This window comes from Dasypus novemcinctus, chromosome 26 (assembly GCF_030445035.2).
Source record: "Dasypus novemcinctus isolate mDasNov1 chromosome 26, mDasNov1.1.hap2, whole genome shotgun sequence".
In the NCBI taxonomy this organism is placed as follows: Eukaryota; Metazoa; Chordata; class Mammalia; order Cingulata; family Dasypodidae; genus Dasypus; species Dasypus novemcinctus.
The window spans coordinates 53,683,747-53,707,982 of NC_080698.1; the positions used below are offsets into that span (position 1 = coordinate 53,683,747).

The 24,236-nt window shown below is 59.2% G+C and overlaps 1 protein-coding gene across 2 annotated transcripts; it reads right to left on the reverse strand.

Annotated features, from left to right (window-relative positions):
* Positions 1-737: 737 nt before the first annotated feature.
* Positions 738-23,193, reverse strand: HDAC11 (histone deacetylase 11). Of its 2 annotated transcripts, none has more exons than XM_058288108.1 (10): positions 23,123-23,193; positions 22,161-22,309; positions 19,281-19,381; positions 8,243-8,359; positions 7,336-7,378; positions 5,673-5,749; positions 4,637-4,699; positions 3,575-3,671; positions 2,556-2,734; positions 738-2,347 (listed from the first exon to the last, which is right to left on the reverse strand). In XM_058288108.1, coding segments are annotated over exons 1-10 (1,044 nt in total). In that variant the 5' UTR covers positions 23,125-23,193; the 3' UTR covers positions 738-2,131. The 2 variants fall into 2 exon arrangements, with proteins under 2 accessions (XP_058144091.1, XP_058144092.1); XM_058288109.2 differs by lacking the exon at positions 23,123-23,193 and adding an exon at positions 22,611-22,798.
* Between the last annotated feature and the right edge of the window lie 1,043 nt (positions 23,194-24,236).

Sequence of the window (24,236 nt, forward strand, 5' to 3'; positions counted from 1 at the left end):
ACCCCTGCCAAAATTGAGGCAGCCAGAGCGGCACAGCAAACACCTGCTCTGGAATCTGGCCAACACGGGTTCAAACCCCAGCCTTACCGCTCGCCAGCTGTGTGGCACGGGGCAAATTCCTCACCCTCTCTGAGCCTTAGCTTCCTCCTCCGTAAAATGAAAAGTAACTACCTGCTTCCCAAGGCTGCGGGGATGAAAGAAAATGCCAGCGTTGACGGGACGGCTACCCTGTGCCAGGCTTCGTGCTTCATGAACTTTAAATCTCGGCTTCGTTTTATCCTCGGGGTAGAAATGCTTGTCTCAAGAATGACACGGGGGAAGTGGACTTGGTGCAGTGGTTAGGGCGTCCGCCTACCACATGGGAGGTCCGCGGTCCAAACCTCGGGCCTCCTTGACCCGTGTGGAGCTGGCCCATGCACAGTGCTGATGCGCACAAGGAGTGCCGTGCCACACAGGGGTGTCCCCCACGTAGGGGAGCCCCACGTGCAAGGAGTGCGCCCCGTAAGGAGAGCCGCCCAGCGCGAAAGAAAGTGCAGCCTGCCCAGGAATGGCGTCGCGCACTCGGAGAGCTGACGCAGCAAGATGACGCAACAAAAAGCAGATTCCCGTGCCGCTGACAACAGAAGCGGACAAAGAAGACGACGCAGCAAAACAGACACAGAGAACAGACAACCAGGGGGAGGGGAGAGAAATAAATAAATATATAAATCTTAAAAAGGAACGACACGGGAGCCAAGCCCCATCGAGAGCCTTTATGATTCTCTAGGGCCAGAATGGAACTCAACAGTGACAAGCAGAGCCCACCGCCTGCGCCCGGTGCTCCCCAGGGCGCTGCACCGTACAGGACGCGAAGGGAGGTTAGGGTCAGAGGTCAGAGGTCAGCGCAGGAAACCCGCGTGCCGCCGTGGAACCTTCCCCCAAGCAGACGGAACAGAGGGCAGGGAACGTGGGAGCACCGCCACGTGTCGAGACCCGACCCCAAAGCTGGGATGAGAGAGGACGGGGACAGCCCTGCTCACCCCCCACCCGCCTCCGACTGCCAGCTGGGAGGCTCCCCTGCCACAGAGGGGTGGGCGCTCGCCCCACCCGGCTGCCTGGGGGTGCCCCGACTGTCCCTTGAAGCAGAGCTGAGACCAAGCCAAGGGCTGGGGCTTTCCCAGGGCCAGCAGTCAGGGCCCACCCAGGACCCCAGGCACTGTGGGTGAGCGCCCCCTCCGGGGCCGACCCAGCCATCTCCCCGCCCAGCCTTGGGGGTCTAGGAGCATCTGGCCGTGATGGTGACCCTGAGCTCCCTCCAGGCGCTCCAGCCTGGCCTCGCCCCGGAGCCTCAGTCCCTGCGGGGCCTGGCTCGGCGCCCCCGCCCTGCCCGCTTCCACCTGCCGGGCCTCCCGCTCCCGTCACCCCTGCTCCCCCTGCCCCTCCCCACCTGGCCAGCAGCGCCCCAGAGGCTCCAGTGCTGAGGCCGCTGCCTGAGCCAAGGATTCCCCCCGCAAAATCTACCCCCACTGTCAACAGATGACACCACGGCTGAAGCAGGGATTTCGGGGTCCCCGGCCTCCGCCGCCTTTGCTCACCACGGAGGGGCCCCGGGAGGCACGTCCAGCCCTTGCACTGCCCCTCAAATGCAGCCCTGGGGCGTCAGGCATGGGGCGCACCCGCCGGCTGGGGGTCCGTTCGCCCGCCCTGGCCCGGCAGCCCCGCGCACCGCCCCTGCCACTCCAGACGGCAGCCCCTTCGGGCAAGGAAAGGAGAGGGGCCGGGGCCACCCACAGGGACGCCGTCCGTACAGGCTGGGTCTGGCTTTTCAGAAACGGCAGCACCCTGCCCTCCGCGGGGCCGGCCCGCCCTCTCCCCTCCTGTAGGAGCCATCCAGGTCCCCCTCCCACCGGGGCCTGACCCCGGGCGGCGTCTTCCTGGGTCTCGGGCTCTGCCTTGCGCCCCCCGGCCCCGAGCGGGGGGAATGGAGCAGCCGCCAACGCGCAGGGCCCCCCCCCACCGTGTGCTCTGAAGGGGCCACGCGGTCAGCTCCCCTGCCCGGCAGCTCCGGCCGCAGGGATCGCCGCCCTCCACGGCCACGTCGGGTTAGAAAGCAGAGGGCACTGTGCGGGGCAGGGCGGGGCCGGGCGCGGGGTCAGGGCACGGCCGGGGGCAGCAGCGGGGTGTCCGAGTGCTGGGCCGAGACGCCGGGCGAGTCCTGCCCGATGAGCCCCAGGCGGTGCAGGTTGAGGATGGAGTCGGCGATGATGCGGGCCGTGCGCTTCTGGTACCCGCCCGACGTCACCATGAGGATGGGCACCTGCCGGCCGCGGACCACCCGGAACACCAGCTCGTCCCGCCTCACGATGCCCTGCGGGGAGGGCGGGGGGGGCTGGGCTCGGGCGGGCCGGGCCCCCCGCGGCGGCATCGGGAAGTCCTGCGGCAGGTCTAGCCGCGGGCCGGGCTGCTGCTGTGCTCGCCCCGTCCCCTCTCTGACACCGGGGGACGCGGGCGTGCCGCCCACCTCTCTCCTGCCGCCGAGTCCCCAGGGCTGCCCTCCCCGCCGGGGCCCGACCTACCTCGGGGCTGATGTTCAGGCCCCCGAGGCGGTCGCCCTCGAGGATGTCGGTGCCCGCGTTGTACACCACCACGTCAGGCGGGTACTCCTGCAGGGCTTTCTTGATGTTCCTCTCCACCTTCTCCAGGTACTCGCTGTCCTCCGTGCCCCACTCCAGCTCCACCTTCCGTCTGATGGCCTCTGAGAGGGAGACAGGGATAGCCCTGATTGGCAGAGCAGGGAAACTGAGGCTGCAGGAGAGGGGGGAAGACTGCCAGGGTGCTAGGGCCTGACCCTAGCACAGCTCTGCCTCCCATTGCACCCAAAATGAAGCTAAAATTAACACCAAGAGCCAAAAAAAGTGGGTGGTGGGGGGACCCAAAGGGGAATTAGAGCTTAAAGCTCTTTGCCCTAGGATTCAGGAACCCACGTCGGCAATGGCCAATTTTATTGCCTCCTTAAGTCCTCGCCTAGACACACAGAAACGCTGCTGCACCCTCAGGCCCAAAGTTAGCACGTTCAAGGGTCAGCTCAGGAACCGGTCCCTTGGGCCATCCCAGCTCTGCGGCTGACCGACCCACACTAGGCTAACCCCTCACGTGCAGGCACCCCCGAAATGCAAACTGGGCAGGCTCCCGAGCTTTCCAATCTTATCTGAGAGTCTCTGCCTTTTGACTGGTGAGTTTAACCCACTTTCATTTATGTTAGTAACTATATTTGAACTGATTTTTGCCAACTTGTTTTGCATTTTCTACTTAGTGAGTTTCCTCTCTTGTCCCTCTTCTAGGAAATGACGCATATCTAGGAGAAGAAAAGTCCACCTTTCTTCCTCTGGCCGTTACCCCTGACGCGTCCGTCCATGCATTTACGGACAGGTTTAAAAGACCTCGGGTGGGCCGAGGAGCTTCCTTCAGTCTCAGTGGCCTCCACTGTGAAGGGAGAGCAGTCCCCGCCCAGGAAGGTCAGGGATGAAATGACGTCTGCCTCGGGGCCCGGCGCACAGGGCAGACTCCGCGTGAGAGCACGGCGCGGGCAGCTTACGCTTGGCGAAGCGGTCCCCGGGGTATATGTGGCGGTTGTAGACGTCCATGACGTACACGCGCTTGTCGGCCATGAAGTCCCGCTCGTGCCCGTTGCCCTGCGTTGGGGGGACGCGCAGCTGCTGAGGTGGCCAGCCCTCGTCCCGCTGCCCCCCAGGAGGCCCCCCTCGGCCTGCCCTCGGAGGCACCCCTGCTCCTCAGGGGCAGCGCCGATTTCAGCCTCAAAACACGGCCCCGCGGCCTCCGCGGTTTCCCTCTCCATGAAATGAGACGGGAATCCTGGCCCCGCCACCCTCTCAAGCCCGCGGTGGGAGCAGGGGTGCACAGGAGCCAACTGTAAAGGGCTGTGCACACTCGGGAGCGGGCGGCGTGTGGCTTAGGTCACAACACGGGGCAGGGCGGGACCAGCGACTAGCGCAAAGCCACGAGAGCGGTGTGGGGGGGTCCGCAGGGAGCCGTTCAACCCACCCCCGTCTCAGAACAGAGGGGCCAGCCCTGCGCTCAGGGTCCTGAGACGCTGCCGCCCTGGGGCGCTTTCCCTCCCAGCAGCGGATGCGGGGGACGCGAACGCCTCTGCAATGGTGTGCCTGCCGGTGTGAGCATCTGCCTGCGGGGAGGACCTAAGTACACGTCAGCTTTTACAGGAGGTGTGTGCCCCAAACTGACCCGCAGCAGCAGGGAGCCATGGCAGAGGAGGGAGCAGGAGAGCAGCCTCGGACGGGTTGAAGGGATCAGCGTGGTGGGTGGGGGAGAGGGTGCAGCCAGGTGGGGGCAGGAGGACCAGTGAGGAAAATGAAGGGGAGGCAGTGGGGGGGGGGCAAATGAGCAGCTGAGGTGGGTGGGACGAGGACAGACGCCCGTTTCCCGCCTGCGCGAGGGCCGCGCCGTGAGGACGGCAATGGGGCGGTGGTGGCGGGGGCCTGGCTTGGCGCTCGGTGATGTTCTGGAGGGAGGGGAGCCCCCAGGGAGGGGTTTTTATACAACAGGCTGTTGGGGACTCCCGGGGAGGGGGGCTCTCCTGGGGCCTGGGGTGGAGGGTCCCGCGAGCGCCCAGGGCACCCACCTGATGGGCGTCGAGGTCAACGATGGTGGCTCTGGAGACGCCCTCGACGCGCTCAAAAAGAAACTGTCCGGGAGGAGAAGGGGGGCGTGAGGGCACGGGTGGTCCAGGGGCGCCAAGGGATTCACGGGGAAGGCGGGGGGCTCCATGCAGCGGGCAGGCGGTCCCACCACCAGGCAGGGTCCCACACGCCGCAGGAGAGCCGTGGGGCTGCGGGGCCTGCGTGGGCCAAGGAAGGCTTCCTGGAGGAGGGGGCGTGTGTGTGCCCCGGAGGCCCGGAAGGCAGGGCCATCAGGTCTGGCCCGAGGCGACAGCCCAGGATTCCAGAGAACGTGGAGGGCTTGAGCGGGATAAGGCTGGAGGCTGGGCCCGGGACTTCAACCCCAATCTAAGACCAAGCTCTAAGGCCTTCTCCTCCAGGAAGCCCTCCCTCTCCCCCCACCTCCCTCTGCGGGAAGGCCTCCAGGGTCTCCCCTTCCTCCCCATTCACTGAGGTGCCTCCCCATTCACTGAGGTGCCCCACGGGAACGGGGGCCCCGTCTGCTCCTTTCTGAGGCCCAGCACGAGGCCAGGGCCAGCTCTGCCCCTCTGGCTGTGTGCCATCACCTCTCTGGACCTCAGGCTCCTCGTCGGGACGACAAGGATAATGAAAGATTCCACATGGCAGAGACGGTGCGAGGATTAAATGAGGGGATTCGGGGAGAGCGCAGGCTGGCCAGGGGCTGAGCAGGCAATAAATACCGGCTGCACTCATGATTAAGCTGTCCTCACTGCTGATACTGCGCCACCCGCCTCCATGCTTTTGAGGAGCGATGCCTTAAAATGCACGCCCATACATCCCACCGCACCCCCGTGCCCCCGCAGGGGCTGATTCTGTCATATCTACCCCTCCCATCCCAGCCACCCTTCCAAGCCACGCGGAAGAGACAGCGGCAGCCCGGCTGTGCGGCCCGAGGGAGCCCCGTCCTGTCCGGGCCTCAGTGCCCCTCTCCCGTGGGGGCCGGGGGTGGGATCCCAGGCCCAGAAGGCGGGCGCGCACCTTGATGGCGAGCGTGATGTCCGCGTAGGCACAGAAGCCCCCGCCCCGGTCGCTGCAGCAGTGGTGGAAGCCGCCCCCTGCAGAAGGGCAGGGGTGGGGTCAGGGCCAGGCACGCCCCCCCCTTCCCCCCCTTCGGCTCAGCTCCGGGGACCCCTCTCCCCTCCAACTCCAGGCCAGCAGAGGGAACCGACAAGGGGCACGTCACCAGCCGCCGGTCAGGAGGCAGCTCTGCAGGACGGCCGCCCCTGCCCAGACAGGAAAGCTCTCGGGGTCTCCCCAAGCCAGACCAGTGCCCAGCATGCCTCCAGCGGACGGGGAGCTCACTCCTTCCCAGGCAGAAAGCTGGTCCTTGCTCCCCCCAGAGCAGGGGCCTGCCTCCATGCGGCCCTCCCCCTGGAGAAGGGGGTGCTCCACGGTGGGTCGGGGTGGCGGTGGGGCCACCGGACTGTGCGGGCAGTAGAAGCAGGTGGTCACGGTGGCCTGTGGTAATGGGGACAGGTCTCTACCTCACCCATCACCCCCAGTGCCAAGGCTGCAGTCAGATTCAGGCCTGAAACCGAGCCCGACATTGAGAGTTTGAAACTACAAACGGGCTTGTTTTTGTCCACCACCCAAGAGGTCGTGATGGATAATAAGAAGACAATAGTTAACATTTACTGAACTCTTACCCAGGCACTGAGCTCACTGAAACCTCCCTCCAACCCAACGAGGATCAATTATCATCATCCACATTATAGGTGGAGAAACTGAGGCACAGAGAGGCTCAGCAACTTGCCCAGAGTCACACAGCCGGCTACTGGTAGAGGCAGGATTCAAACCCAGGCTGGATCAAGCTCCGGGCCCTGAACCACTCTCCTAGGCCACTGTGCCCTGCAGGGTCGGAACCCTGCAGCAGACACACAGGGCGCGCACCCCTCGTTCGTTTGTTTGGCTGAGTATCAATGGCCATCGCTAGGCCAGGCCGGGTACCGGGCGCTTGGCAGCACGAAGTTGGCAGAGCCCCAGCCCCTGACCTTGCCGAGGGGCGGTCCCGCTGGGGGGCTCTGAGCAAGCCACAAGGCCTCTCTCATCAGTGAAATGGGCCTGACAATTACGCCCAGGTCACTGGAGGGCGGCACGGGAAAGGGCTCCCGAACCGCAGAGGGCTGCGCTTGCCCGAGGGCCAGCCAGGGGAGCGGGAGACCACCGTGTGCCGTGCTCCCGGGAGCCCGCCTGGCGGGAGAGGGCAGGCGGGTCCAAGGCCCGGAGGACCCCGAGGCGGCGGCACTGGCCCCAGGTGCCCACCCACCGCGGGCGGCCTGGGGGGAAGGAGGCGAGGTGGGGGAACGGGGCACGAGCAGCTCCAGGAGTGGACTGGGGGGCCTCATGGAGGCGGCTTTCAGTCCCGGGCAGAGCGTCTCAGGCCATCACCGGTAGGGAGTGAGCCCCCCATCCCTGGAAGCATGCAAAGGAGGGTTGGAGAGGAGCTGCCCAGGGACCTGTTGCAGACGCGGATCCACGCCCGCCGGAGGCCTGGTCCCCCCTGGGTGTCCGGGGGCCGTGTGCCCACCTCCACAAGGCACCTCCATCCCGAGGGCTCAGGGTAGCTCTGAATTCCCAGCTGCCGCCCCCGGGTGCACCCTCGAGCCTCCCGGCCCCGGGCTGGACGTGCGAGGGCACTCACCCACGTTGATGGCCCAGCCGCGCTCCACGGCCAGCTTCCCCGCCTGCGGAGACAAGCACGGGGTGAGGGGGGCAGGCGCCGAGTCCCTCCCTCACTCATTCACTCCTTAGATGCCACTCGGAGCCCGCTCTGGGATGGGGAGGTGCTGGGGGGGGGGCGGGGGCAGGAGGTACCCCCTCCCCGACCAGCTCAGAGTCAGCCCCAGAAGCAAGTACCAGACTGGCTGGTGGCTGGCAAATGAGATGCGCAGTGTATGAGCCCTTTGCAATTCTGCAAGGAAACTGGGAGAAATACACGCTAAGTGCTTATCATCAAACGTCAGGCGACACTGATTTTTATGTGGCTGTGAAAGGGAAAAGACTATTTCTCAGCTCATGGAGAGACGGTAGCCTCAAAACTGAAATCCTGTAGGAAAATCACAGTTTTTGGGTGGGCAGAAATATTTCGGTAAATTAAATCGGAGATGCCCCTCTACCTCCTACCACCAGCCTGTGGCTTATTTTTAAGGATGTAGAACTTAATTTTGCTGTGAGGTGTTCCTTCCTGCCACACCCATGGGTGTGGCGGGGTGGGGGGATGTCACCCGGCATTTAAGTCACGGGGCTCCAGTCTCCCATTTTAAATCTGGATGCAGTGGAGCCGTGATTTCTGGATATGCTCTTTGGGGAACGGGATGTATCTTATACACCAGGAACTACGGTAACTAACCAGGAGGTCCAGGGAGGAGGAAACCAGGAATCTCAAGGTCCCAGAAAGGGAAAGTTTCTTGGGAGAAAGGGTCAAGGCTGCTGGGACCTGGGGGGTATTTAGGCTTTTGTTCCACTGCAAGGTGCGGGGAGGGCATTCCAGATGGAGGGCCACGGCAGAGCAGGAGCCCGGGGCCCAGACCCCCGTCCTCCCCACCTACCATGATGGTGCCTCCCGTCTGGGTCCGGAGGGGCCGCAGCACCTTTCGTTGTACGAGGAAGTTGGGGAGGAAGATGACAGGGGGGATTTCTGTGATGGTCGCCACCACGAAGGACCACTGCAGAGAGAGACACAAGGCGGGGCACTCCCACGCCAGCGCCCCCCGCCCCTCTCCACACCACCTAGTGCAGCTCCCTTGGTAAGAAAAGAGAGCACCCCCCACTGTCCCCCCCCCCCCCAGCCTCCACCAGGTCACGCCCCAAGTTTTCCAGGCTTGCCAGGGCTCCCAGGCGCGCAGAAGCCCTTGGCTGCCCTCCAGTGGCCAGAGCGAGAGCTGCAGGGCCCCCAGCGCTCGGGGCGCACACCTCCTGGGCTTCCAGGGACCTGGTCCAGCCCGCTCGCCGCGCAGGAGGGGACACCGCACAGACGAGGGTCCTCCCGAGGGCACACAGACAGGTCTCCTTCCTCCCCCGCGCCTCGTGCTCTCTCTCCCCCTGGGGGCCACTGATCACCCCCAGGCCCCCGCCCCAAGCCAAACCCCCCCTTTAAGGAGCATCGCGTGGCATCAGAGCCAGGATGGGGCGGCAGCAGGGACGGACCGCGGTCTCCGGGTCGGGTGGGGTCTTGTTTTTTATTTTATTTTTTTATGGCCAACTGACATTTTTTTCATTTTTTTATTATCTTTTTTTTAAAAGATACATAAATCACATCACACAAAACGTTACTTTAAAAAATATAAGAACATGTGGAATGGACACAACCAATCCAAGGTCCACAGGAAGGAGGAATACGGTAAGGATTAGAGTGGACTTACTGATATTCTATTCATGAACTATTGTGGTTAGTAATTGAGAAAATGTGGAATTGGTGTGGAGAAAGTGGCCATGGTGGCTGAGGGAGTGGGAGGAAGAGATGTGATGTGGGGGCATTTTCGGGACTTGGAGTTGTCCTGGGTGGGGCTGCAGGGACAGTTACTGGACATTGTATGTCCTCCCATGGCCCACTGGGTGGACTGGGGGAGAGTGTGGGTTGTGGTGTGGACCATTGACCATGAGGCGCAGCGGTGCTCAGAGATGTACTCACCAAATGCAGTGGATGTGTCGTGATGATGGGGGAGAGTGTTGCTGTGGGGGAAGTGGTGGGGTGGGGGCGGTGGGGGTGAATGGGGACCTCATATTTTTTTAATGTAATATTTTTTAAAAATGAATTTTAAAATTTTTAAAAATATATATATAAGAGGTTCCCATATACCCCACTCCCCACACCCCCCATTCCTCCCACATCGAACGACTTCTTTCATTAGTGTGGCACATTCACTGCATTTGATGAATACATTTTGGAGCACTGCTACAGCATGGACTATAGTTTATGTTGCAGTTTACACTCTCTCCCAGTCCATTCAGTGGGCTATGGCAGGATATACAATGTCCTGCATCTGTCCCTGCAATAGCATTGAGGACAATTCCCAAATCCCAAAAATGCCCCCACATCACACCTTTTCCCTCTCCCTGCCCTCAGCAACTCCCGCGGCCACTGTCTACACATCAACGATATAATTTCTTCCATTGCTAGAGTCACAATAATTCTAGAGTAGAATACCAGTAAGTTTTTCTAAATTATTATGTATTCTATTTCTAATCTTTAAACCTATCATTACTATTTCATAGTCCTATTAATTGAATTTGGCAATATATTAGACTCATTTTTGTACAAGTTTCAGATCCTTTTTTGGATCCAAAACTTCTTCCTTTTTGAAGAAGTTTCGGATCCTTTTAACAAGGTTGAGACCCTCACAGCGGAGAAGTGCATCAGAAATTCAGAGACAGAAAGTAGATTAGAGGTTACCCAGGGCTGAGGGCAGGGAAAGAGGAGTCGTTGCTTGGTGAGTACAGAGTCTGTTTGGGGTGATGAAGTTTGAAACAGATGGTGGTGAAAGTAGCACATCATGGTTAGTGTAATTAATGATCCCGAATTTCACGCTTAAAAACACTTAAAATGGAGTGGACTTACTGGTATTCTACTATAGACTTATTGTGATTCTAGCAACGGAAAAAATTACGTCATTGATGTGGAGACAGTGGCCACTGGATGTGCTGAAGGCAGGGAGAGGGAAAAGGAGGTGTGATATGGGGCATTTTGGGGACTTGGAGTTGTCCTGAGTGACACTGCAAAGACAGATACAGGCCATTATAGATCCTGCCATAACCTACAGAATTGAGTGGGAGAGGGTGTAAACCCCAATGTCAACTATAATCCATGCTTAGAGGCAATGCTCCAAAATGAGTTGATCAATTGCAATGTGTGTACCACACTAACGAAAGAAGTTGTTCAGGTGGGGAAGGAGGGGAGGTGTGGGCGGTGGGGCGTATGGGAATCCCTTATATTTTTTTGGGTAACATTGTGCATAAGTATCTTTTAAAAAAATAAAAAATAGATATATATTTTAAAAGGCACATAAAAAATAGTTAAAATGGGAAATTTTGTGATATATATGTATACTATCACAATTTTTTTTAATGAATGGGGCAGGGAGGGGCTTGCTGCCCTTACCTCCGGCTGCTGCTGGGAAGGTCAAGGGCACACAGAAGGCGTCTGCCCCAAGGCCGGGCCCCAGCCTGCCTGCGGGCTCCCATCCCCTGCGCAAACACCCATGGCCCTGGGTGCCCAGCTCACACGGCCTTCCAGGTCCTGCAGAAAGCAGCTGCACCCAAATTCTGAACCAACCCCCACCCCAAACCTCTCCCCCTGCCACACACGTGGTCCGCCTGGACATTGCCAAGCTCGCCTGGGCCCCTTCTCGCTCTCGCCCGGCCCCAGGCAGGGCTACAGAGGGGCCTGGACATGGCATGCCGGGGGGAGGGGGTGTTCTTCCTCTTATAAAAATGTAAGAAGTGCTGCCAGGCCCCCGGCCCCAAAGAGGGTGCCAGCGATAGCTGCCCTCCTCCCGGGACCCTCAGCCAGGAGGGAGACAGGCGAGTCACCGGGCATCCAGACGCAACAAGCAAGCACTACGATGGAGAATCAGGCGGGGAGAGTGCGGTCGGCGAGGCTCGAGGAGGACGCGACAAGGAGGCTGGGGCTGATCTGAGAAGGGGTTCTCAGGCTTAAGGGGAAAGGCTAAAGGACCGCTGCAGGTAGAAGAGAAGTGGCCCCACATTCAAGCAAGGTCAGGTGCAGCTGGGAAGGAAGCAGACCAGGTGGCGCTGGGCTGCCAGGTGGTAGCTGAGTGGTGAGAGGCCACCCAGGGGCCTTCGCAGCTCGTTCTAGCAGCAGTGGGGAGACCTACCCAGGGCTGAGGGAGGTGAGAGGTGGGCGGGCAGGGGGAGAAGGTCCAGGACGAGGCCAGGTGTTGGGGCTGGGGGGGCCTGGGGGGGTGACACTGCCCCTGCCCCTGGAGATGGGAGCCTGGGGGTGGGTCTGCCTGGGACGGGCAAGGCTGAGCTGGAGCAGCCAAACGGAGGCGTCCAGGGGCCGAGGCTGGGGCCATGGACGGGACAGGAGGGTGGGCAGGTGAGGGCCGAGGGCCAGGCCAGAGCCCCGGCCCTCCAGCACCAAGGGCAGAGCCGAGGGAGGCCCGCTGAGGGACGGAGGAGGCCTGCCCGGGATAAGGGGGGAAACCACGGGCTGCGGAGCTGGGAGCCGAGCGGACAGAGGCGCTCGGCGGGCGGAGAGCAGCCCCACGACGGAGGCGGGACGCGAGGCCACGCGCACCCACAAGCAGGCCGGCCGCGAAGAGGGGCCCAGGTGTGTTTCGGGACAGGGAGGAATCGGCAGAGGGAGAGGCCAAGAAGGGGGTGCGATGGAGACGGGGGGCACGGGGAGGCACCCAGAAGCAGGGGTCAGAGGGCCCTGACCTGTGACAGGCCCGCGAGAGCCACTGCGCATTAGGCCAACGGGCAGCCGTAGTACCAGGGGCCCGGGGGCCGGCAGGCAGCGTGCCCACGCTGCTGTGCAGGTGCACGGGGGGCTGATGCGCTGACCGGCAAACCCAGAGTTCAGAAATGACCCTCACGCCCAGGGCCAGCTGATGCCCGACAAGGATGCCAAGTCCACTCAACTGGAAAAGAACAGTCTCTTCAACAAACAGTGCTGGGAGAACTGGATATCCACACGCCAAGGATGAACGAGGGCCCCGCTCTCACACCATACCCAAAAATCAACTCACAACGCATCAAAGGCCTGCACAGGAGAAGCGGGACAACCAAACTCCTAGAGGAAAATGCAGGGGAGCCGCTTCAGGACCGTGTGTTAGACAGCCGTTTCTTAGACTTGTACACCCAAAGCACAAGCAACGAAAGAAAAAGGAGATAAACGGGGCCTCCTCAAAATTTAAAACTTCTTTGCATTAAAGGACTTTGTCGCAAAATTTTAAAGGCCACCTACTCAATGGGAGAAAATATTTGAAAACCACATATCCAATAAGGGTTTAATATCCAGAATAGATAAAGAAATCCTACAACTCAACAATAAAAAGACAACCAACCCGATTAAAAAATGAGTAAAAGACTAGAATAGGTGGCGGACTTGGCCCAGTGGTCAGGGCGTCCGCCTACCACATGGGAGGTCCACGGTTCAAGCCCCGGGCCTCCTTGACCTGTGTGCAGCTGGCCCATGTGCAGTGCTGATGCGCGCATGGAGTGCCCTGCCACGTAGGGGTGTCCCCCGCGTAGGGGAGCCCCACGGGCAAGGAGTGCGCCCCATAAGGAGAGCCGCCCAGCGCGAAAGGAAGTGCAGTCTGCCCAGGAATGGCGCCGCACACACGGAGAGCTGACACAACAAGATGACGCAATAAAAAGAAACACAGATTTCCGTGCCGCTGACGACAACAGAAGCAGACAAAGAAGACGCAGCAAATAGACACAGAGAACAGACAACCGGGGTGGGGGTGGGGGATGGGGAGAGAAATAAATAAATAAATCTTTAAAAAAAGAAAGAAGACTAGAATAGACATTTTTCCAAAAAAGGTATAAAATTGGCGAAAAAGCAAAGGAAAAGATACTCAACATCACTAGCTATTAGGGAAATCCAAATCAAAACCACAAAATACCATTTCACACTTGTTAGAATAGCTACTATTAAAAAAACAGAAAACTACAAGTGCTGGAGAGGATGTGCAGAACTGGGACATTGCTGATGAAAAGGTACAATGGTGCAGCCCCTGCAGAAGACAGCTTGGCAGTTCCCCAGAAAGTTAAGTATGAAAATACCATATGACCTGGCAATCTTCCTACTATGTAAATAACCAGAAGAACTGAAAGCAGGGATTTGGACAGATATTTGCACACTGATGTTCACAGCAGCATGATTCACAACTGCCAGAAGATGGGAGCAGCCAAGAGTCCATCGACAGGTGTGAGTGGCTAAATAAAACGTGGTCTATCCTTACAATGAGATATTACTCAGCTGTAAAAAAGAACAAAGTCCCGATGCATGTGACAACATGAATGACCCGAGGACATTATGCTGAAATAAGCCAGACACAAAAGGACAAATATTATATGATCTCATTGACATAAACTAATTATAATAACCACACTCAGGGAGTTAAAATCTAGAATATAGGCTGCCAGGGAATAGCTTGGGGTTAGAGGATGAGGAGTTGATGCTTAATTGGTGCAGAATTTCTATTTAAGTTGATTGTCAAGGTTTGGTGGTGAAGGTAGCATGTTACTGTGAGTGTGATTAACAGCACTGAGTTATACAGGTGAATGTGGTTAAAAGGGGAAACTTTAGGTCATATATGTTACTAGAATAAAAATTAAGAGATAAAACATTTTTAAAAAAGATAAAACATTGGACTGTACAATACAGTGATCCCTTCTGTAGATGATGGACAATAGTATAAGAACATTATTTCATGATTTATAACAAATGTATAATGCTAATACAAGGTGTTAATAGGGTGACATATGGAAAAATATCTAATGTAAACTCTAGATGATAGCTAATAATGCTTTTTTACTATTTAATGTTTCATCAATTGTAGCAAAGGTAACTACTGTTAAGGAAAAATAGAACAATTATAAAAGAAGTGTTATCATCAATTGTAACAAATGTTCCATGCCAGTGCTAGGTGGTGGTGGGGTGGTGGTGTAGGGAAATCCTGTATTTTATGCATAATTGGTCTGTAAATCCACAATCTCTCTAATAAAAAAAACCACAATGGGTGAAGGACTTTGCAGAGACATTTCTGCAAAGAAGACATACAAATGGCCAACAAACACATGAAAAGATGCTCACCTTCATTAGCCATCAGGGGAACGCAAATCAAAACCATAATGAGAGACGTAAGGTTAAAAATGGAAAAAACAAAGGGTGACAAGGATGTGGAAACACAGGAACACCCGTTCGTCGCTGGTGGGGAGGGAAACTGGTACAGCCGCTGTGGGAAACAGTTTGGTGGGTCCTCAGAAGTTAAGCAGAATCACCACATGACCTGCCAATTCCACGCCTAGGCATATGCCCAAGCGAGGTGAGGGCACATGTCCAACCAAACACCTGTCTGTGACCGTGCCGTTCACATCGCAACGTCATTCCCGACGGCCGAAGGGTGGAAACGGCCCAAACCGCCATGCAGGACCGCGTGGACAAGCGGCCCGCGGCCCAGCCCCGCACGGGCCCCCGCTCACCCTGAGGCGCGAGGTGCTGCCCGTGCAGCGTGCGTGGGCCTGGAACCCGCAGCCCAGGGAAGGCAGCCGGGCACGGCGGGTCACGGGTTGCGTGATTCCGTATAAATGTCCAGAAGAGGCAAATGTTTAGAGACAGAAAGCAGAGGGCTGGTTTCCGGGGGGGGGGGGGGGGGGCGGCGCAGGCGAATGATGTGGGGTTTCTTTGGGGGGGGTTGGAAACGTCTTGTAACTAGTCGGAGGGGAGGAATGCCAACAACGCAACAATGAGGGTCCCGACCGCGGCCGAACGGCGAACGGTTAGTTTCGTTATGTGACTTTGACCTCAGTTTTTCAAAAATGAAGGGGAGAAGGGCCCCCCTCGGGGAAAAAGAGGTGAATAAGAGAGAGGGTCAGAGAACTGGGAGACCCCATTCCTCAAGGGTCTCCCGGGGACACCTCCCCTCCAGGCATTCCCAGTGTTCCTGGGGCTCAGGTTTAAAAACCTGCAGCGCTTGATGTGGAGACAGTGGCCGTGGTGGCTGCTGGGGGTAGGGAGTGGGAGGAAGAGATGAGATGTGGGGGCGTTTTCGGCACTTGGAGTTGTCCTGGGTGGTGCTGCAGGGACAATTACTGGACAATGTATGTCCTCCCATGGCCCACTGGGTGGCCTGTGGGAGAGTGTGGGCTATGGTGTGGACCATTGACCATGAGGTGCAGCGGTGCTCAGAGATGTATTCACCCAATGCAATGAATGTCTCATGACGATGGAGGAGGTTGTTGCTATGGGGGGAGGAGTGGGGGGAGGGGGTGGGGGGGTATATGGGGACCTCATATTTTTTTTATGTAACATTAAAAAACAAAAAACAAAAAACCTGCAGCATCCTTGGCTTCTTTCTCTCACGCGCCCCATCCCCAATCTGCCAGGAAATCCTGTTGTTTCCCCTTCGGAGCATACCCCAGGTCCAACTACTTTTCCCCTCTTCGTGCCCCTATTTCCTGCTCCGTTTGAGACCCCAGGATATCTCGTGTCAACCTCCCTCCTCACTGGTTACCCTACTTTTGTCCAGACAGCCTAATGCTCATCACAGCAGCCAGAGCCATCCTGTGAAAACCCAGCTAGATCAGCTCCCTCCCTCTTAAGCACTCCATGGCTCCCAGCTCCCCCTGAGCACAGGCACTCCCAGCCGGCCCCTGTTGATCTCCTGCCCTCACCTCTTACCAATCTCCCTTATTCCTTCTGTTACTGCCACAGCAGCTTACTCATGTTACTAAAACACACTGGAGCTAGCTGTGCCTCAGGGCCTTTGCACTTGCTGTTCCTTCCGCTGAGAATGCTCTTCCCACAGGTATCCACAGAGACTACTCCCTCATTTCCTTCTAGCCTTTGATCACGTCACCTTCTCAGGGGACCTTCCCTGACTGCCCTATTTAGACTGCCCTAGCCCCCAGCCCCACTTTCCCACCATACTTTCCCCCCACTGCACTCAGAGCCTCTAACGTTCTGTATTGCTTGCTTGTGTTTATGGTCTGACTCCCCCACCTGAACGGAGGGAAGGGACCTGGTCTCCCCTGTTCCATCCGGCCCCCCCAGCACCAAGAGCAGAGCCCGGGGGGCTCACTAAATACTTGCCAGATGAGCAGGTCGACGCACCGCCCAGGACATCGACGGGTGCTGCACTGCACCAACCAGCACCCCCTGACCAACGGGGGCCGGCAGAAGGCAGGCGCCCTGCAGCGGCCCAACCCCGCCGCCGCCCTCAGGGCGCCACTCTGGGCCCGGCACCCAGTAGGTGCTCAGTGAGCACGTGTCTCTCTGAATGTGACACCATCCGGCAAGCCTCAGGCTTCCGCTGCCCCTCGTGCCCTGTCTACCAAGCGCGGAGAGCCAGAGCGGCACGGTGTGGGACGGCAGCGCGAGGCGGGCAGCGGAGGAGGGTGTCACCCACACACAGGGCGGCCAAGGAAAGCAGCCGCTGGGGCACCTGCGGGGAGTGCCCAAGGCCCTGCTCCATGAACCGGCTGCAGAGGACAGAAAGCAGGCAGGCACGGGGCTGGGGCGGGGGCAGGGGGCAGGGGAGGTGGCGCCCGGCACAGGTAGGGGACCCGTCTGCACAGCAAGGGCACATCCTACCACGTGACTCTCCTGCCCAAAACCCTGACTGACGGCCCAGGGTACCTGCAACAATGTCCAAACCCCGCCCTGCCCTGCCGGCCCCTGCTGGCCTCACCTGGTGCGGCGCCAGCTTTGGCTCCCTCCAATCCAGTCACCCGAGCATGCTTCTCGCCCTTGGTAGGCCACGTCCCCTCTCCCTCCAGGCCCCTGACCCCGAAACGTTCTTCCTTAGAGCTCCACAGAGCGTCAACCAAAACAGTGAGACTCCTCCTTCTTTAGTCTCAGGGCAAAAGACCCCTCCTCCAGGGGGCCTCCCTGACTGCCAGCTCTAAATGAGCTCACGTCCTCCCAGGTGCTCTCCATTTTTTTTTTCTTCCCAGTCTTTGGCACTGTCTGAAACACTCTGGTGTTTTACTTCTTTACTTTCAGTCTCCCACAACTAAAACACAAACCCATGGGCCCGGGGACTCCTGCTGTCTTGTTCTCTGCTTTGTACCCAGCATGCTATTGGAGCTCAATGCAGAGGCGCTGAATGACTGATACTTCTCCCCTTTAGCAGATGCTATGGAAATCATCAGGTTTCTCCTTTTGTTCTGGCTGCCAGGGAGCTCCACGCCCAACACGCAGCTCCATCACAGCATCTCAGTGAATCCTTCAAGTTGGCCTATCTGAATTCCCCTCCTGTCCTTCATCTCAATTTTCTACTTTGGATTCAACCTCATACTTTTAAAAGTAATATTGAAACACAAAGCAAGCTGCCTTCAGTCTTTTGGGTAACCAAGGCCAGGCGAGCAGCCTGCCCTGCAGTTTCCCTGAGGGCCTCTCAAACCAGGGGGAACTCCACAGCCTGGCACCCCATCCCCGGCCTTCGTCCTGGTCTGCTCTCCCCTTCCTGCCCCCCGCTGGGCCGGCCGCTCCCTGCCCGCCTCTGCCCTCACTGCACGCTCTGGGCTCGGACAGGCACAACCTCCCGGCCCAGCCCCCTGGCCGTGGACCGACTGCACACCTGAGCCCCAGGACACGCGGGCAGCCAGCTCCGGGCTGCCTGCCAGGCCTCGCACGTCCCTTCTCCCAGGAGCCAGGTTCCAGCTTCATCCTGGTAATCTGTAATGCGCTCCCGCGGCCGTGGCCCCATCTAGGATTCTCTCAGCCCAGGCGGGCCTGGGGAGGAGGGAGGGCTTGGCCGCTGTGACCCAGAACTTGGCAGCCCAGAGGAGCCCTGACCAGGCCTCTTCCAGGCCACCCCGACCTGGGTGACCTCGCGCAGGCGCGGCAGCCCCGGCCAGGCCCGTGCTTTCTACCTGCAGGGCAGAGGGGCCGGTGGCCTCCAGCGGTCACTGCGGCTGGGTCTCAGTGAGTCCAGCAGGGACGGCTGGGGTCGAGGTTCCCACACTCCCAGGGACAGAGAACCTGGGTCTCCCTGGCCCCTCCCACATCGGGACAGGCTGGCAGTACCATGCCCTGGTGCCCGCACGCCAGCGCCTCCATGGAGCCAGGGGCCAGGGCTCCCACGCTCCTGGGACAAAGAGCCTGCAGATGCCAGACCTTTGCCGCGCCGGGAGGCCCTCTCTCCCCGCCTCCCCTCTGCTCCTACGCGGGGGATGGACAGACTTCTGGGGCTCTCAGAACCTCAGCCACGGATGGGAGCTTTGTGGGCTCCTCTAGAAAAAGGTCCCAAGTGGGCAGCCAGTTCACTCTGCAGGGGGGATTTTTAAAATGTTAAAAATGAGTTGCCGCGCTCAGAAAGCAGCAAGTTTCACTTCAGAACCTGGATATCGGGCTTCACTTTGGAAAGCCGAGGCTCTGGCCATGCTGGGCCCACGGGGGAGCCCACCCGCTGACGAAGGGGCGGGGGCGCTCCAGGTCACCCCAGACCCTCCTCCCTGCCCACTTGCTTGCTTGTTACCTGCTGGGCCCTGGGGGGTTCAAACCGGTTCTCAGCCCAGCAGTTTTAGCAGAAGTCCTTCGAAGAGAATCTTACATGTCAGCCCAGTATCAAAAGAAGCCCAAGTGGGCCAGCTCTGGTTGGACGGAGATGGGGGCTGGAATGACCCTCCCCACAACCGCCCCCAAATCTCCATCCACTAAATATCCAGCAAGCGGACATCCCTGCTTTCCTCCGCTCAGAGACGGGGAGCTCGCCACCCTTTGGAGCAGCCTGGCCCGTCCCTGGTGTCTGCCTTTTAATGACACCTCTCTCCCTGCTCGAGGGACAGGAGTGGGAGACGCTTGAGCCGAGCTGCCCCCTCCCCTGGGCCCCTCCCACCGGGCATCTCTCCTCGGTCCCCAACGCCCCTCCAAGGCCACCGGCCCCGTACCTTGAGCTCATTGAGGTAGCGCCTCGTGTGTACCACCAGCAGGTCCTCCTCCGAGGCCTCCCGCGCCTCCACCAGCATGCTGTCTGTCAGAAGCTTCTCTTCTGCAAGCACAAGAAGGAGCACCCGCGTCCCCGCTGCCCTCAAGGCCGTCCCCACTCCTGACCCCCCACACTGCCGATTTGGCCTGTCAGCTGCAGGCCCCCAGAAGGTGGCTTCTGGGTATTCTGAGAACGGGTCGCCCCCCAGGCGAGCGTGGACCACGGCCAGGACCTCGGGTTGGGGGCGAGGAGGGGGGCCTCAGACTCACACACCGCAGCCCCCATGGCTCCCCAGCCACCGACCTCAAGTTCAGGTGTGACTGCGCAATGGGCAGCAGTGGAGTGGACACGGCCATTCTGAGGTCCACAGGATGGAGGAATGGAGTATGGATTGAAGTGGACTTACTGATATTCTATTCATGATATTCTACTGTGATTAGTGATCGAAGAAGACGTGGCATTGGTGTGGAGAAAGTGGCCATGGTGGCTGCTGGGGGCAGGGAGTGGAAAGAAGAGATGAGATGTGGGGGCATTTTTGGGGGTTGGAGTTGTCCTGGGTGGTGCTGCAGGGACAGTTTCTGGACATTATATGTCCTCCCATGGCCCACTGGGTGGCCTGTGGGAGAGTGTGGGCTATGGTGTGGACCACTGACCATGAGGTGCAGCGGTGCTCAGAGATGTATTCACCAAGTGCAGTGAATGTCTCATGATGATGGAGGAGGTTGTTGCTATGGGGGGAGAGTGGGGTGAGGGGGGTGGGGGTATATGGGGACCTCATATTTTTTTAATGTAACATTAAAAAAATAAAGACAAAAAAAATGAGTCAAGAATGCTCACTCTCGGGGTGAGGAACGATACTCTCAGTTCTCCCTCAGTCTTCTCCTGACAGTAGGAGGAATCTCAGTGTGGAACTGGCCTCTCATTAGCATCTGCCTAACACTTGTACCTCTCTCTTTCTAACCCAAAGGGAGCAGGACTCAGTTGCCCAAGTAGCAGGCAGCGGTAACCAGCTGGGATTCAACGACACTTGTTTTCATGACTTTTTTTTTTTAAACCGTGACCTTCTATTTATGGCAAGTGAAATGTACTTTTCCCATTTAGGAGACATGGTGTTTCCTTTTAAAACAAGTTTATTTAAGTTTAAAAAGCAAAGGCTAAGTAAATAAAACTATGAAGTAAATAATAGAACAGGTGGCTTGAGGAGGCGGCAAGGTCCCAAGAGTCTTGTGCAAAAGGTTGGGAGACACGGCACTATTTCATCATCCCTCTCCTACGCCAGGCACGACTGACTCTGTTTTGCAAAGCAAGAAAACGAGACTGAGAGCAGGAAGTGTTCCCGAGCACAGTAAGAACAGGATACTGATGCTCTGGGTTCTAGGAAATCAAAGAACAAGGCCAGAGTCGACAGGAGGGATTTCCATGACCTACCCTTAGAAACCCACCCAAGCCAAAACCAACTAGTCATGAACACTTCACACTCCAGCAGGTGCCCCTCCTCTCCCGGAACACTCCATGGCTCCCCACTGCCTTCAGGCAAAGGGCACCGCGTCCCAGGCCCCTCACCTCGCGGCCCCTATCTCCTTCCCACCCTCGTCCTCAGAAGAGAAAAGGGAGAATTCAGGGCCAGCTGGTAACTCAGAAACAAATTGAGACAAGAAACCCTATTTCCCAGCTCCTGGGTGATACAGGAGTCTGAGGAGCAGCCGCGTGGGAACGACTTGGACCGAGTCTATGCACATGAAGCACAAAGAACCACAGGCAGAAACGCAAGAGAACTGCAGGTGAGATCTGGGGGCTCCACTCACCTTGCCGTAGCCACATATCACCTGTGCTCTTTTCTACTTGGTTTTTTCTTTGAATATACAACTGAAAATGGAAACTCGGTATCACTTGCCATAAATAAACCCCCCCCCCAAAAAAAAACAAAACACAATGGGAAAACGGCATCATTCATCTCTAATTCTACCGCACTTTCTGCCAGGCGCAGGTCTGGATTGGCTCAACGGGTCTGGTTTTCTGAGGCTTGCTGTAGATTCATTAAAAAGGGAGATCGTGGGCAAGTCAGGGAGAGTTGTTAAAGCTCCAAAGCGAAACGCTCTGCTCGGTGTGATCGGGAGAGCTGTGTGATTGAACGCTATCTGATGCTTCATCCTACACCAGCTAACACTTCCAGGGAACATTATTCACCTCCCTCGGTTAAAGACAGCCTGAATGAGGGAATGAGAGCAGTACTGCACACCCACCTGCCATGATGCCTGCATTTCCCACCCAAGTCAGAGCCCTGGACTTCAACACGCAGTTAAAGCAGCACGTGCTCTCCACCCTGCTCAGCGGGACGAGCCGCCGAGCGATGGAACGACACTGCTAGGAGCCTGCAGTTCTCAGTTCCGGATCCCGCTCTGTTTAGTGGCGGTGTGACGTTGGGCACATTCCTTTCCCTCTCTGGGCCCCAGTTTCCCCCACCTGCAATCAAGAGAGTTGGAGCAAAGGCTCTCTACCTCCTGGAATCTCTAGGCTCGTGGAGGATGGACCCTGGACTCCTCCAGACCTCGGCTCCCCTGCCTTCTCAGTCATCAGCTCCCTTTCCATTGGGCCTCCAGGGTCAGAGGCAGGACTTAGGGCCACAGAGACAGGGAGCCAGTGAGGGTCCCAGGCAGCGACACAGCGCGCTCAGAAGTCTGTACCGGCCAGATGCCTTCGGCAGCGCTGGCAGGCAGTCAGGAGGGCTGAGACTTGGCGGTGGGACCAGGGGAAAGAGAGCAGGGATGGGGATGGGGGAGGAGCAGGTGGGGTGGAGGATGTGGGGGTAGAGTCCCAGGTGAGGGGACAGGGGCCTCTGTACCTTTTAGGAAGTTGATCACTTTGCCCCATTTCCCGGCGTCAAAGGGGTGCAGCTTCTCCAGGCCCATGAAGGTGATGTTGTAGCGCGGCGAGTACACGATGGGCCAGCACGCCTCGGGCACATGCTGGTACAGCTGCGTGGGGTGTGGCCTTCAGGGTGCACAGGGACAGATGCGGCAACAGCAGAAGTAATAATAACTGCTCTTTCTCCAGCACTCGCAGCCTTTCCCTGACCTACCTAACCTGATCCCCACAGCAGCCCTGGGAGGGGCCACCACGAGGCTCAGAGAGGGACAGAGGCGCACCCAAGGTCACGCCGCAGGTCTGTGGGGCGGCCGGGGCCAGCGCCCAGGTGTGCCGGGCTGCAAGGCCTCAGCAGCTCACCCCCGCGTTTACGACGGCGGCGCGGAACCGGCTGTGTGGCCTGGGCCCGCAGCCTCAGTTTCCTCACCTGGGAAAATGTGTGGCTCTTTGGGGACCCAGGGAAGGGCATCGAAAGAGCTCGGCAGAGAAAGCGCTCCGTCCCTGAGATCTGGGTTACAGTTCCCAGAAAGCAGGTCGGAGCTCCCGGAGGCGGGGGTCCACCCCGGCGCCCCGGGACCCCGCCGCGCGGCTGCCCCTCCCCCGACGCGCCCGCAGCCTCCGTGCAAGGACCCGACGCCCGGCTCCAGCTGCCGCCACTGCTGGGGCCTCTGCACAGCTGGGGGCGCCCGGGGTAGGGCAGACGTCAGACCCACGCCTGTCGCCCGCCCCCCGCCGGGACCGCAGCTCCGTCCTTCCGGCCGCGAAGAAGGGGCCCCGGCTGGCCCCGCGCGTGCGGCCGGCCTGGGCGCAGCCCTTGCCCGCCGCACCTGGGGGGGGCCCCCAGCCGCCCGCGCACTTGCACCCGGGGCCCCGGGAAGCCGCGGGGACCCCCGGGGATGGGCTCGGCGCTGCCCCGCGCCCCCACCCCGCCGCACTCACATTCCCGAGCCGGCCCTCCCTGCGCTCGCCGCCGCTCGGCCACCGGGAGGGGCGGGGCGCGCGCGGGCTCCGCCCAGGACACGCCCCCGGCCGCGGCCGCCTCCGCTGGGGGCGGGGCTCTGACCCGGCTCGGCTCCGCCCCGTCCGCGCTGGGCGCGTGCGTCACAAACGGCCGGAATCCCAAGCGGAGCTCGCCGGGCGACCAGGAGGCCACGCCCTCCAGCCCGTCAGGCGCGAGGCCCCGCCCGCACAGGCGGCGACCCAATGGAATCCCGCCCGGCTCGAAAGCCGCGCCCCCTCGGAGGGCGGGCGCGGCGTGTTTTCACCACCGCGCGTCACAGAGGGTTGGAGCGTGCGGCGGCGGCGGCCCGCCCCGGGGGCGGAGCCACTCCATGCCCCGCCCCGTTCGCCCCGCCTTAATCCCTGAGCAGTCCCAAGTCTGGTAGGAAGAGCTCTCGGCACCGAGTTAGGCAGCGCCGTTGACCTTGGGCGAATGCGCGCGCGCTCTCTGAGCTCTGTGTTCCGGTGAAACTAGGGGCAACCCTCTGGGCCTGCCATCTCTTGACCTAACGGTATCCCCCAGAGTGAGCCCGCCTCCCACCCCGTCCTGGACAGCTCTGACATGAGACAAGCACTGCCCGCACAGACCTTGTGGGCTCGCTGAGCCTCAGTTTCCCAAACTGTAATACAGGATGGGTGATCCGCATTTCGGGGTAGAGTCAGTATCTGTCAGAGTGCACGCCCCCTCCTCCCTCCCGCCCTACCCCACTCCCGGGGAAATTAAGACAAACCTGAGTGACAGGGACAGCTGGGGGTGTGTGTAGGGTGGAAGCTAGGAGGAGGCCCAACAATAGAGCCCCAGAAGACAGAGACAATGGGCTTCTGTCGCCCAGCTGTCCCCGGCCAAGCAAACAGAAGCAGCTGACCACCCGGGCTGCCAGGAGCCAAGCTACTTGCAAGGCTGGCTCGGCCAGGGCTGGGTGTGACAGTGTGGTGTGCAAGGAAGGGGGAAGGGCTCAGATTTTTATAGCATGCCTTCCATGTGCCTTTCGTTTTATTGCGTGATAATGTTGGACTCTCACAGCCTAATCCTCAGAGGCGGGTGCCATCTTCA

Coding starts and splice junctions, on each gene's coding strand:
- HDAC11 (XM_058288108.1), bottom strand. Junction 19,382..22,160: donor AGTGATCAACTTCCTAAAAG/GTACAGAGGCCC, acceptor TTGTGCTTGCAG/AAGAGAAGCTTCTGACAGAC. Junction 7,379..8,242: donor AGACGGGAGGCACCATCATG/GTAGGTGGGGAG, acceptor TTGTCTCCGCAG/GCGGGGAAGCTGGCCGTGGA.